The sequence below is a fragment of the Solanum pennellii genome, chromosome 6 (assembly GCF_001406875.1).
Source record: "Solanum pennellii chromosome 6, SPENNV200".
Classification (NCBI taxonomy): Eukaryota; Viridiplantae; Streptophyta; class Magnoliopsida; order Solanales; family Solanaceae; genus Solanum; species Solanum pennellii.
In genome coordinates, this window is record NC_028642.1 from 3,438,516 (window position 1) to 3,452,569 (window position 14,054).

The 14,054-nt window shown below is 30.8% G+C and overlaps 3 protein-coding genes across 3 annotated transcripts; all 3 read left to right on the plus strand.

Annotated features, from left to right (window-relative positions):
- The first annotated feature begins 177 nt into the window (after positions 1 to 177).
- On the plus strand, positions 178 to 5,788 carry LOC107023433 (pectinesterase-like). Its single transcript, XM_015224126.2, has 4 exons — positions 178 to 885; positions 1,565 to 1,932; positions 4,349 to 4,561; positions 4,993 to 5,788. The coding sequence occupies exons 1-4, from the start codon at positions 260 to 262 to the stop codon at positions 5,478 to 5,480; spliced, it is 1,695 nt and encodes a 564-aa protein (XP_015079612.1). The 5' UTR covers positions 178 to 259; the 3' UTR covers positions 5,481 to 5,788.
- Positions 5,789 to 6,861: 1,073 nt separating this feature from the next.
- LOC107022765 (polygalacturonase) lies at positions 6,862 to 9,285 on the plus strand. Its single transcript, XM_015223358.2, has 5 exons — positions 6,862 to 7,148; positions 7,256 to 7,564; positions 7,657 to 7,946; positions 8,093 to 8,312; positions 8,790 to 9,285. Exons 1-5 carry the CDS (start codon positions 6,963 to 6,965, stop codon positions 9,015 to 9,017), a joined length of 1,233 nt encoding a protein of 410 aa, XP_015078844.1. The 5' UTR covers positions 6,862 to 6,962; the 3' UTR covers positions 9,018 to 9,285.
- Positions 9,286 to 10,169: 884 nt separating this feature from the next.
- Positions 10,170 to 12,930, plus strand: LOC107023534 (60S ribosomal protein L19-3). Its single transcript, XM_015224248.2, has 5 exons — positions 10,170 to 10,327; positions 11,470 to 11,592; positions 12,085 to 12,398; positions 12,577 to 12,644; positions 12,725 to 12,930. Exons 1-5 carry the CDS (start codon positions 10,216 to 10,218, stop codon positions 12,747 to 12,749), a joined length of 642 nt encoding a protein of 213 aa, XP_015079734.1. The 5' UTR covers positions 10,170 to 10,215; the 3' UTR covers positions 12,750 to 12,930.
- Positions 12,931 to 14,054: the final 1,124 nt, after the last annotated feature.

Here is a 14,054-nt window from a genome sequence, read left to right on the forward strand (position 1 = left end):
ATTTATCAAACATCAGAAAATAAGTTTAAAAAAATCACACATATTTTTTAACAATATTTGAAGCGGAGAACATTTTCTCCAGACCTAAACGTGTTAAATTTTAAACAAAATAATTCAAATAATTTATAGATATCTCAATTTATATATTCATAAAATTTAAATTCTGACTCAAATTAGAAAATATCTTTTAGTGAAACTTGTTGAATTCCTATAAAAGAAGCACAACTTTACTACTCATTTCCACCACAAAGTTCCCAAAATGTATATCCAAAAAGAGAAACCTTCACTTCCTCTTGCTCTTTCATTCATTTTCTTGCTCACATTCTTCTTTCCCCCAAAATCATTATTAGTATCAAGTACTCAACAAATTGATGTTCACAAAAACATCCAAATTGCAAATTCACATTGCCAAGACACACTTTACCCTAAGCTTTGCATTTCCACTCTTTCATTAATCCCAAATCTTCATAAAAAATCAATTCCAGAAATCATATCTTCCAATGTCAATGTCACTATGAATGAAGTCAAATCCTCTGCTGAAAATTGCTCTAACATACTTCACCATATGTCCAAATTGGACCCTATTGAGAAAAGGGCATTAGATGATTGTATTGAACTTTTAGGTGATACAACTATTGATGAGTTACAAACAACTCTTAATGATCTTTCTACTAAAAATAGTAGTAATTCACCTTTAAAGCACTATAATGATCTACAAACACTTCTTAGTGGTGCAATGACAAATCAAGATACTTGTCTTGAAGGAATTCACAAAACTAAACACAAATTGAGTCAATACATTGAGAAGAACTTGCATACAATATCTCATCACGTGAGTAACTCTCTTGCCATGCTTAAGAAGTTAAAGACAGGGTCGTCTCACGGGTAAGGCCACTAAAACATCTATATTTTTAGGCCCTCAAAATATTGAATGATTCAAAAAATAGTATATTGCTTCTATTTCATTTTATCTGACATATTTATCTATAACATATTCTTGAAGTCATAACACATTTTTTATTCTAGAAACACTTTTTAACTTTAAATTTTTCGTTTTTTTTTAAGGGAAAATGCACAAGTACTCCCTCAACCTATGCCCGAAATCCCAGAGACACTTATACTATACTAAGGTCCTATTACCCCACTAAACTTATTTTATAAGTAATTTTCTACCCTTTTTCGATCTACGTGGCACTAGCTTGAAAAAAAAATCAATCAGCGTTGAGCCCACAGGATAGTGCCACGTAGGTAGAAAAGGGATAAAAAATTATTAATAAAATAAATTCAGGGGTAATAGAACCTTAGTATAGTACAAGTGTGTCTTTAGAATTTCGGATATAGATTGAGAGGGTACTTGTGCATTATCCTTTTTTTTAAAAGAATGTGTGTTGAAGTTTCATTTCCTAGCGATGAGTGAGTAAATTACTTTAAATTTCTCTATATAATTAATTAGTAAAAAATTTATCTTTCTCCTTTATGTACAATCATTTTAAATAATTTTTTTTTCTTCGTTTATTTAATCATGAATAAATTTGAAAGGCCTCTTATTAAAATTTAATTTTAGGTCGTCATTAAACTCTAATGAAGTCTTCCCAGAGTACGGGACCATGAAGAATGGGTACCCGAAATGGTTGCAAAAAAAGGACAGGACCCTTTTACAAGCTCCGGTGAACCAAATTAAGTTCAATTTGGTTGTGGCTAAAGATGGTAGTGGTAATTTTACTACTATTAATGCAGCGTTAACTGCTGCACCAAATTCTACTAGTACAAGATTTGTGATTTACATCAAGGCGGGAACGTATTTCGAATATATTGACGTAGAAAGAAAGAAAAGTATGATAATGTTCATCGGAGATGGGATCGGAAAAACAGTAATAAAGGGTAATCGGAACGTCGTAGATGGGTGGACTACTTTCCGATCAGCTACCGTTGGTAAGTTCACAACTCCATATTTTAACAAGAGTTTAACTTTTATACGTTGATATAGCTAGTATAATGTTATCTGAAATTTAATTTTACGTTACAATACTCATATTCGAGAAAATAAGATAGATAATTATTTGGACAAAGGCCACGTTTTAAGTAGTATCATGAGTTGTTGAAGTTAGTTCAATGATTTAGACCTTAATTAATTTCATATTATTGGTGTGAAATAATTTTTTAATCATGGGTCATGTACATACATGACTATAATTAATAGGTTGATAGAATTATTCTAATATTCTTTTAGTAATCTAATTATAGTACATAGTATTTCCTTCGTTCATTTTTATTTATTTACTATATTAAAAATAATTATCTAATAATACTTATTTAATCTAAAAATCAAGAGATGATTTTATATAATATTAATATTGTCCAGATTATTAATTATTTTTTTAAGGTTTGTGTCAAGTAAATAGCTACTGGACAATAATTATTGAAATTTGAACAAAGGAAGTAGTTTTTTTTGTAAAAGTAAAGATCATTGGTACCATCTTGAAGGGATGAATATATAACATTTCTTCATATTTAATTAGAAATTTCGAGTTTAAATTAAAAAAGTAAAAAATAATTATGCGTTTCGCTTTTAATAAGTTAGTCATTCCTTTAGATATTAATTGTGTAGATATTTGTGTTAGGCAAAAGTTCAAAGTATGAATTATTAAAATGAAGATAGTAAAAGATCTTGACATGAAATATTAGCATTGAACATGTAGGGTTATGAAAAAATTGATGGATTCTGTCGGTGAGGAAAAACAAGACTAATATATACTCTATTCACGATTGAGACGATTTTGAAAAATCTAAATTTTATCATGCAAAATGGAGGAATTGAAATATTCATATAATATATATTTTTAAAAATAAATAATTGATAAATCGTACTATTACCACCCCTAGTTATGAGTTTGAGACTTTAGATGCAAAAAACTAGTACGAAGTACCTTTAAAATAAGAAGGGACGAAGCAGGAAAAATATAGATATATTCATACAATTTAAATACTTATAAAATTTAAATATCAATATTATCCATCAATATAAAAAATTGTCGTGTACCACAATGTTGCTAAAAATTTTATAAAAATTTAATAATTTATTTTTATATTTTGCTAAATAAAAATTTATAAACTTTTAAGTACTATATTCGTCTCTAATCACAACTAGGGAATGATTGATATATGTATCTCATTAACCACGTCTAATAGATAAAGGACCCCACAAAAACTACCTATACATTAATTTGGTCCTATCTCGTAAATCTACCATATGTGCTATCATAAAAGTTATAAATTCGATAAATTTAATAATTTTATCTAAATTATATATAGATCCACTAAAAAAATATTTTAATTGAATTCACTTCAACCGTTCAAACTAGATTTATTTTACAGTACGACTCCAATAATCAATGATCCCACGTCTTCTTGTCTGGTTAGGTTCATCCCTCCAATAATTTTTGAATCCATCAAAAATTAATTAAATAGCTCGACTTGAAGCAATATGTAGCTTTAGCCTTTAATTTAATTAGGACCACCTAGAGTTATTATATGATAGATATGATAACTTATATTCGATTAAATATTTTAAATTTTAAATATGAAAAATTATGATAAAGTATAGCTTTAAGTATAGTCAGGAGTAGGAGTCACATAAGATCAAGAAATTATTCAATTTTTTTTAAACAAAAAATGACATTGTTTGTAAATAAGTAATTTTTTTATAGGTATTGAATCCCGATGATTTTTGAATAACAATAATAATAATTGAATCCAGAACTAAATATTTATAAATAGTTACTAGTTAGTTTTCTAATTAGAACCTAGAGTCTACATAAGTTACTCCCTCCGTCCGGAATTGTTTGTCATGTTACACTTATCGAAAGTCAATTTAACTAATTTTCAAAGTAAATTGGATCACATTAATTCGATATTTTTTTAAAAAAAATAGATATTCTAAAACTATATGAAAAGTATTATAAATTACAATGTTTTGCATATTAATATGATGAAAAAATACATCTTAAAATGTTAGTCAAAATTTTTATTGTTTGACATAGAAACTATAAAAATAATAACAGACGGAGGGAGTACTGTGTTTACATTACTAATATATATAACTAATGCATTAGATCTAAGTAATTTTTAAAAATAAATATAGTGTTAGAGTCAAAATTATTAATTCTGATGATTCAGATCATAAATAATATATCCATGCATCCCTAATAAATTGTTTTGCACTAGCTTTAAGCAGAATCCAAAGAAATTTAATTCTAATTTCAATACGAATATAAAAAGTCAAATTCAATTATCGAATATGATATTATTATTATAAAACTTATTATCTTTGAATTTTTTTATATTGCAGCTGTGGTGGGAAAGGGATTCTTAGCTAGAGGCATTACGTTTGAGAATTATGCCGGACCAAGCAAGCACCAAGCGGTGGCGCTGCGGAGCGGCTCCGACCTATCGGCGTTCTACCAATGTAGCTTTATTGCCTATCAAGACACCCTCTACGTCCACTCCCTTCGACAATTCTATCGCGATTGCGATGTTTATGGGACGGTTGACTTCATTTTTGGTAACATTATAGTTATCTCGTTTAAATATTTTAGTTGTTATACAATATTTAATAAATTTACCAAAAATATTTATAAGTCAAGTTCTTTCTTGGTCATTAAGTTAATATCTCAGATGGTCAAAATTAGAAAGTCATATATTCAAATATGTTATTTTATATAAACTTTTCTCTCGTACATTCTTTTATATATAATAAATTACTTATTTCTGCTAATAGATATATGTAGATTCACTACAAAAACACTGTGAATTACATGGGTATTAGTACGAAAATTCATACTAATTCCCAAATAAAATTTCCATGTAATTCACAGTTTTCCTGTAGTGATCGAGTCATCAAACAAGGTTAACTTCTCTTTCAATATATTAGTATGTTATTAGCTTTTATACGAGACATCTGATTACTTTGATCCTAACTGTTTCTTCAAACAGGTAATGCAGCTGTTGTTCTCCAGAACTGTAACTTGTATGCTCGTAAACCTAACCCGAATCAGAAGAACATATTCACGGCACAAGGAAGAGAAGATCCAAATCAAAACACTGGAATTTCAATCTTGAATTGTAAAGTGGAAGCTGCATCGGATTTAGTTCCTGTTGTATCGTCATTCAAAAATTACTTAGGACGACCATGGAAACAATATTCAAGAACTGTAATTCTCTTATCCAATATTGGTAGCTTAATTGATCCTGCTGGTTGGTTAGAATGGAGTGGTGATTTTGCATTGAACACACTTTATTATGGAGAGTATTTGAACCGGGGACCCGGTTCAAATACTAGTGCTAGAGTAAAATGGCCCGGTTATCGGGTCATTAATAGCTCTACCGAGGCCAGTCAATTCACTGTTGGGAATTTTATTCAAGGGAGTGAGTGGATACCTGCTATCGGGGTGCCATTTTATTCTGGTTTGACTTCCTCTTGATACATCATTTTAAATCAGCGACCGCAGAGGGTTTACCTTATAGAATATTTATTAATATAATTTTTATCAAAATATCAGCTTATAGGGTATTTATTAATATATATACCTTGGAGATAACAACCACAATAGTTACTAGTCTGGTTCATTGCTTGCATATGTTCATGTGTTAAGATTTTTCTTAGCATATGTTGTTTTAGCTTGTTTTCCTATTGAGAATATATATATATTAATATTTCTTTTGTGAGAAATATGATGTCAAAGCTTCATTTCTTGAGGAATTGTTAATGTCAATGAATGTAGTGCCAATATAAGTTTGATCTTTATCATGAATAAATTTTGGATGTATTTATTTATATAATTGTACTTCCTCTGTTCATTTTTATTTATTGTGTTGTATTTTTCGTAAGTTAATTTGGTTAATTTTTAAAGTTAAATTAAATTATATTAATTTGATATTTTAAATAAAATTTAGATATTCAAAAAACTATGCAAAGAGTAGTATAAATTGCAATTTTTATATATGAATATGATGAAAAAATACATCATAAAATGTTTGTCAAAATTTTTATCGTTAACTCTAAAAAAAAAATCATGACAAATAAAAGTAGACGAAGGGAGTATAATATCGTCTGGAATTCTTAAGATCAAAATGAACGTGTTGGTGGACAATTGGTCATCGAGTTGTTTGGCTCAGCTTAAAAGCTGGTCAAACTGACTTAAAAGCTGATTTTTGACTTATTTCGCTGTTTGGCAATACTCAAAATAGCTTATTTTAAGTTAAAAAAAACTTATTTTAAGCCAAAAGTTAAAAGCTGGGGTAGGGGTGCTTTTTTTTTTTTTTAGCTTATAAGCTGTTTTAAGTTGACCACATTTTTATCTTTTTGCCTTTAATATTTTTATACAATCTCCAAATTACAACATAACCCTAACATCTCTTTCTTCCATTTTTCCCTTTTCACGTTTGGCATAGCAACTTCAGCACTTTTATCCAAACACAAAACTGCTTATTTTAAAAATAAGTTTCAGCACTTTCAAAAGTACTTTTTTAAAGCTGCTTTTATTAAGTCTATCCAAACGGGCCCTTAGTTTGATATTTTTCTCTTATTAGTGCCTTCTTACACAAGAAAAATTTAAATTAGTCGAACCAATAAGTCAAATACCATACTGTTCAGCTCAAAAATTGAATTACATTTTACAAGAGGGTCTAACTTCTAAAGGCCACACAAATTATTTTCTGTTCATGATTTAAGGTGAAGTTTTAAAACTTCAATTTAGCTAAAATGTAGGAAATAACATAAACAAGATATAAAACAAACTAAACATTAGCCAATAATTTTTGTATGGCGTAAGAAGATTGATATAAAAATGGCAAAAAAATTTGTTCATCTCCATATCAAAAGGGTCCCTATCCTTCTTTAATTTCTCACTTTTTTTTCTTCTTTATTTTTATTTTTTCAATTTCCTATTTAGGCCACAACCACAATGGCTATTCCAAAAGGATTAGAAATCAATAATATTGTAGGATTATTCTTACTTTTGGGTATAGCCATTTTATCATCAAAAGTTGCAGAATGTGCACCTTTTGGTTCGCGTCGTGGCCTTATGGAGACAGTTTTCGATGTTACCAAGCACGGAGCTAGACCAGATCCCACTGCAGATAGCACTCGGGTAAAACCCAAACTTATATTTAAATTTCTAGCTCCGCGCCCTCTGCCGTAAAGCCAAAAATAAATTGGAGACCTAACTTATTTCTTTTTTGTTGTTGGATTTAATAGGGATTTATGATGGCATGGAGAGCAGCATGTCAATCAACAGGCCCAGCAAAAATTGTTATTCCACCAGGAACATTTACTACAGGAGAAACTATTTTTCAAGGCCCATGTACATGTCCAAAGCCCATTATTATTGAAATTCAAGGGACAGTATTGTCAAATACAGACATAAGTTTGTACTCACGTGCCTCGTGGATATCCCTCGAACACGTGGACGGTGTCGTTATTACAGGTGGCGGAACTCTAAACGGACAAGGAAATGCCAGCTGGCAGTATGCTGACAAATCCGGAAGCGCTCCTCCTCTCCCTATCGTAAGTACAGATGATCGCTCAACTTATAGTCGCTCGCTTTTTGCTATTAAAAGTTATTAATTATTATTATTATTATTATTTTGTGTGTGTAGTCTCTTGTATTTCAAACTGTGAAGAGTTCTTCCATCAATGGCATAAATTTTGTGGATTCCAAAGGTGTCCATTTGAAAATTACTGATAGTAATGACATTACAGTTTCAAAAATCAAGATTACAGCACCAGCAACAAGTCCAAATACTGATGGAATTCATATAAGTGAAACAATTAATATCAATGTTACTGATAGCAACATTGGGACAGGTGATGATTGCATTAGTGTTGGACATGGTACTACCAATATTTTTGTCAATAATATTCATTGTGGCCCTGGACATGGAATAAGGTTAGTTTTTTAATTAATAATGATCTTTTCGTAGTGTTAAAAGGATTAAAATAGAAAATCATCAAGAATTGAGAGATAAAATGTACTACTAACCTTTTCAAAAAATGTAGGCATTTAAAGATTCTAAATGTAGTTTTTTTGTGCAGCATTGGAAGCCTTGGAAAGAGACCAGATGAGAAGGATGTTACAAAAGTTTATATAAAAAATTGTACATTCCACAGTACAACAAATGGTGCAAGAATCAAGACTTATATGGATTCATCTCCACTACAAGTTTCTGATGTTGTTTATGAAGATATTGTTTTGGAGGATGTTAAAAATCCAATTCTTATTGATCAACACTATAATTCCAAGAACAAGGTTGAGGTAAAGTTATTATAACTACTTTTCACTCATCCTTAACCATGTTTCTATGTGCTAGACACACAATTTAACACCCCTAAACTTAGGTATCCACAATATCTAATTAAAAAAAGTCGTAAGATCTCAGTTTAGATTTTAGTCTCAGGCAAAACATTAGGTGATGATTTTTTTTCTCAATATTCTTGCTCGACAGAGTTAATTAATTACTCGATACCTATGTCAATGAGAGATAACAAGCACCTCGAGTTCTATTTAGGGACAATAGTGTTAAGATCACCAAGATTTGAAATACTAATACAGTTTGAATTGTGATTTTTTCAACTGATCCAAACCTTACTAAGCAGAGTTAAATGAGAGATAATAAATGTCATCGTAAGCTATTAGTATATGATCGTAACACATGGATTTGAGTTAATTTTACTAGTTTTTTTTTTTTCAAATCAATGTCACTTATACATTATTATATTTTGTTTGGTATAGCCATCAAAAGTGAAACTAAAAGATATTCACTTCAAGAACATAAGGGGGACAACAAATTCAAAAGCTCCAGTATCACTTAATTGCAGTGAAGCAGCTCCATGTGAAGGAGTTGAATTGGCTGATATCAATATAGCTCCATCTGGTACAACTGGACCTCTACAAGGAGCAACATGTCAAAATGCCAAGACAGTATTCAATGGAAAAACTAATGTTCCAGCATGTAAATAATTACATTACATTATTAATCAAATCATGTCCATATGAAGTATGTGTATAAATTTCAATATAACCATGTAATTTTGTTTATGGTTTATTATAATATTTATTTAATTTTTTTTCGATGCCTGGAAATAGAAAAAAAAAGATAAAATTTAGCGCTTGACGCATATTAGCTACGGATGTAGCTAGTTAGGGTTAGTTTCTTAGCTAAATACATGCATGTGTTCTTGTGTATCCACATAATTTATTTATGGTTAATTACGATATTTTTCTTTTTTCTTTGGGTCTTTTGGAAAAAAATAATAATTGAAATTTAGCTTGGTTCGATCATATTAGCTACAATGATATAAATAGTAAGGATTACAAATTTTAATCCAACACCAAATAAGAAAAGTTTTTAGATTTTTTGTTAGTATTTGAGAAATTATCTAATCTTATAAGTAGACAAAGTTCTTAAATAGAAGTGATATAAGAAATACCAATAAATTAGTCAAAATTTTGTTCTCATCATCCTAATAATTATTTAATCATCATCCTATAATACCATATTATAATCTATATATAACTTGTTCACGTGACCCTAAGGACTTGAGATTATTATACACGCCACGACTAGCTGATTTTGGGTTCCCTAATTAATTCATGGTCTAAACTATATAATTCTAGCCACTTAAGACACAACTTAAAACATGCATAACAAATTTGAGAATAAATACATTTTCTAGTAATTTGTATTCAAAGTTTACTGAAATATTGAAACATTGGATTATAAAATTGCGAAACGTATTCTAATTCCAACTCATTTTTTGTCAGTTTTTCAAGTTTTTCTCAAGAATTTTTAATAGCGTTCTTTTCATGGATTGTATATTCAATCTTTATATAATGAGCTATTATTATTCATCATTGCCATTGCATAAAAAAGTTTTTATAACATGATTTTCTATATTGTGTGATAATGATAGAAGAAGAAGAGCAACAAATATGGTTTTTTTTTTTTGTCTAAAATTGGTCAATGAAATATTAAATAATTTGAAAAAAATTCTTAAAACTGGCTAAACTAATCCTCCGTACTAAGAGGCCCATTGGACCAAAGACAGTTTCTAAGCCCATTTCGAAAAACCCTAGGGCATTAATTTCAGAAGTATAAAAGCCTCCTCTCCCAACTACTGTCCATTTCTCCTTCGTTCGCAGCTTCACAAAATCGAAAATGGTTTCGTTGAAGCTCCAGAAGCGGCTCGCCGCTAGTGTCCTCAAGTGTGGAAGAGGCAAAGTTTGGCTTGATCCTAATGAAGGCAATGAAATCTCCATGGCCAATTCCCGTATGTTTCTGTTATCAATATCTATTTACGTTTATGCTATCTCTTTAATCTCTTGTTTGTATGTTATGGCTTCTGTTTGTGAAAGATCTGTAGTAGGTTTTGATCAGTTTAGCTCCAACGATGCTTAGGTTATGTTACTTTATCGTTTCACCGTTTTTTCTTGTGTGGAGTGTTTAATTTTGGAATTTGATCAACCGTAGTGTTGTTTTAACGAAATATACTCTGATGTCGACCAGTTCATATCCATAGAAGCATTGATTATTTGTGTTGAGGTTTTAGGTTTGAATTTTGATCAAACTTTACAATGTTTCAACTGAATATACTGTTGAGGTATATTTTTGTCGTAGAGTTTGATCAGTTAAGCTCCAGTGTACCATAGATTAATTTACTGTTACTATCAATTTGCCTTTTGTTAGAGTTGCTGTTTTGAATTTGATCAGTATACTCCTTATGCAATGTTCACAAGACTAGCAGCATACTAATGTTTTTTTATTTATGTCTACAGTGTCAGCTTAGAGTGATATTTCTTAGGTTTTAGCATCGGAAACATATCTGTTTTTGGTAAACTTGATTAACAAGGATGGTTGTTCTAGTGTTAAATGGATTGGAATAAACAATTATGCTGATTTTTTGGAAAACTGAAGATGTAGTGGATTGAAATTATTGGCAGATGTGGATAGGTTATGTGACAGTCATATTTGCTGAAGTTTTGAGTCGTGAGATTGAAATGTATTTGAGCTGTATATGTTCATTACAGCACTGTATTGTAATTTAATCAGTAATGGTGATAGGTTACTAAACAATGCGATGAATTACCTGCAAGTATCTTTGTTATTGATAGATGTCAATATGGAATGATACCTACTTTGTGGGATTTCATTGGGTATGTTGTTGTATTGGCAGATATTTATTTGGTGTTGCTGCTTTGCGTTATTTGCCTCTTAATCTGATGTTTAGATGACAAAGTGATATTAATGTTTACTCAATCTAGATAACTAGAACATGTTTGCTGGAACAAGCTTATTGGTTGAGCTTGTGCGCTAGTTGCAATCCTTGTAGCTCTTCCTATGTAATTGTGCCAACTATTATTTGTCATAGTTTCTATCAACCGCCAGTAATCCCTTCCTTTCCACTTGGTGCAGGTCAAAACATCAGGAAATTGGTGAAGGATGGTTTCATCATCAGGAAACCAACCAAAATTCACTCGAGATCTCGTGCTCGCCGAATGAAGGAGGCCAAGAGGAAAGGCCGTCACTCTGGATATGGTACATCCTTGTCTTGACTGTGATTGCAGAAACTTATTTTTCATGCCCTAATTCATTTTTTAGGTAGCTCTATCAGTTTGCTGTCAACCATTGGACATTGGTTTTTTTCTTCTTCAAAATAGTCGTTAAAATGTTAGAAGGACTTGGATTTGATAACTCATTTTCTCAATCAAAATAGAGAAGAATATAAGAGGTGAACTTCCTATGAGAGTCTTTGGCCATAGATGTCATCTAGGCCAATTGAAGTGAGATAGAGGGAATATAAGCCTATATTTAGTGTCACTTCATCTTTTTTGTCCTAATTAAATAGTTTTGTGTACTCTATACCTTAAGAAGTTATTTCAATATAGGCAACTTTTTGGTTGCTTGGTATAAAAGATTATTTTGCTCATGTATTAACTGGCTAGAACTATGCCATTTCTCTCTTCTTTTTAACTAATGAATATTAGCAGGTGAAATTGCTCTGTTGGCTGATGTCTGTTCTTTTCTCAGGTAAGCGCAAAGGTACCAGGGAGGCTAGACTTCCTACCAAGGTGCTTTGGATGAGGAGATTGAGAGTCCTCAGGCGTTTGCTTCGCAAGTATAGGGAATCAAAGAAGATTGACAAACACATGTATCATGACATGTACATGAAGGTGAAGGGTAATGTTTTCAAGAACAAGCGTGTGCTGATGGAAAATATCCACAAGACAAAGGCTGAGAAGGCTAGAGAAAAGACCTTGTCTGACCAATTTGAGGCTAGGAGGGCAAAGAACAAGGCAAGCAGAGAAAGAAAGTTTGCAAGGAGAGAAGAACGTTTGGCTCAGGTATTGTTTGAAGCTCATTAAAATTTCTAGGGAAAAGTTGGCTCTGACACTTGATGGAGAGCTCTACTCTACTCCAAGTTTTATGGTTTTAAGAAACGTTTCATGCGATTATGGGATTTTATGCCCTTTTAAATAACTGCGTAGGATTTTTTCTCATCTTTTCTGTTTCAAATTTCAGGGACCAGGAGGAGAGAAGCCAGTACAACCTGCAGCACCAGCCGCTGCTGCACCAGCCCAGCCAGCCCAGTAAGTAAATCTGCTATATTAATTGTAGTTTCTCCTAGGGCCTAGTTTGAACATCATTTGATGAGAATATATCTTTTCAGGGGATCTAAGAAGTCGAAGAAATGAGCGTGATGAATTGTAAGGAGGGTTGGCGCTATGCCTACTTTTTGTCCTTGTTAGTATGGCAGTTTAGTATGTTTGATCCCTGCCCTTTTTGGCCTTTTAACTTTAAAAGACAATGTTACTTGTACTGAATTTGAAAGCTGGTTTAAATTTTTGATACGTTGATCCTTTTATATGTTTTTAATCATATTTCTCCATAGTTATTTTGCATTGTATTGAATTCTTCTTCTTGTTGCATTTCTCTTTTTTTTTGGCTAGTTGTGACTATTCAATGGAATATAGTCCTTTTATGGACGAGAGTCATTTGCTCTGATTTTAACTGTTGCAAGACTAATTCACGACTCTTGTTCATCAATGTCTACAAGGAAAGGGACTCGAATTTATGCTTATTTGCCTGATTTAGTGTTGCAGCTCGCCAGTATGTTACGTAGGATTGTTCAAGTGCCTTTATTACATTCTCAGTAATGTTACACTTCCTCCCTTTAAAAAGGATGACCTAATTAGATTTGGAACAAAATTTTAAAAAATAAAGAATATTTTTTAATTTTATGATTTTAAATTAAAGTTAGGTTGAATGTATCAAAATGTTTTTTAATCTTGTGATTTTAAACATGTCACGTGAAAATTTAAAATTAAAGTGTTATAAAAAAAAAGGTATCATAAACAAAAAAAAAAAATAGAGACAACTTTTTTGAAACAGAGGAAATGTTGTATTTGGGCTTTGCACATGTTGGAAAGAACATCTTTTCTGTTGAGAATGTGATATACAAAATATTCATGTAGACGTTGAGTCAAAATTGGCAGTTTATAGAATGAGGACAGTATAGTTCAGTCACTGTACAAATTTATTGTTGTAACATACACGACTCACGAGTATAACCAATGTTCATTGCATATCCGTGATGTTGAGCTTTTCGATGTCCTATTGCAATTCATATTTGTTGGGTCATAAATGGTTTGGTGAGTATAGAAGTATATTTATTATATTTAGAGAGTGATATAGTAAAATTAATTTTTTTATTTGTAGTGTTTTAAGAAGTGTGCTAGTTTCAATATATCTTAATTTTTTCATCTCAATTTATACCATACAGGTGGGATTTAGAATAATTATTTATTAAAGTCTGAGATGAATGCTCGAATTTTTTTTTCATATTTGTCCTTTCTCTTAATGAAGTTTGGAGTTTTTTAGAAGATGAATTGCACACTTAGTATATTTTATTTATGATTCCATAAAAACAATAATGAATAATACGATTTAAATTATAATTTTTTAGATATTCTTTTTAATAAGTATACATTACTTTACAT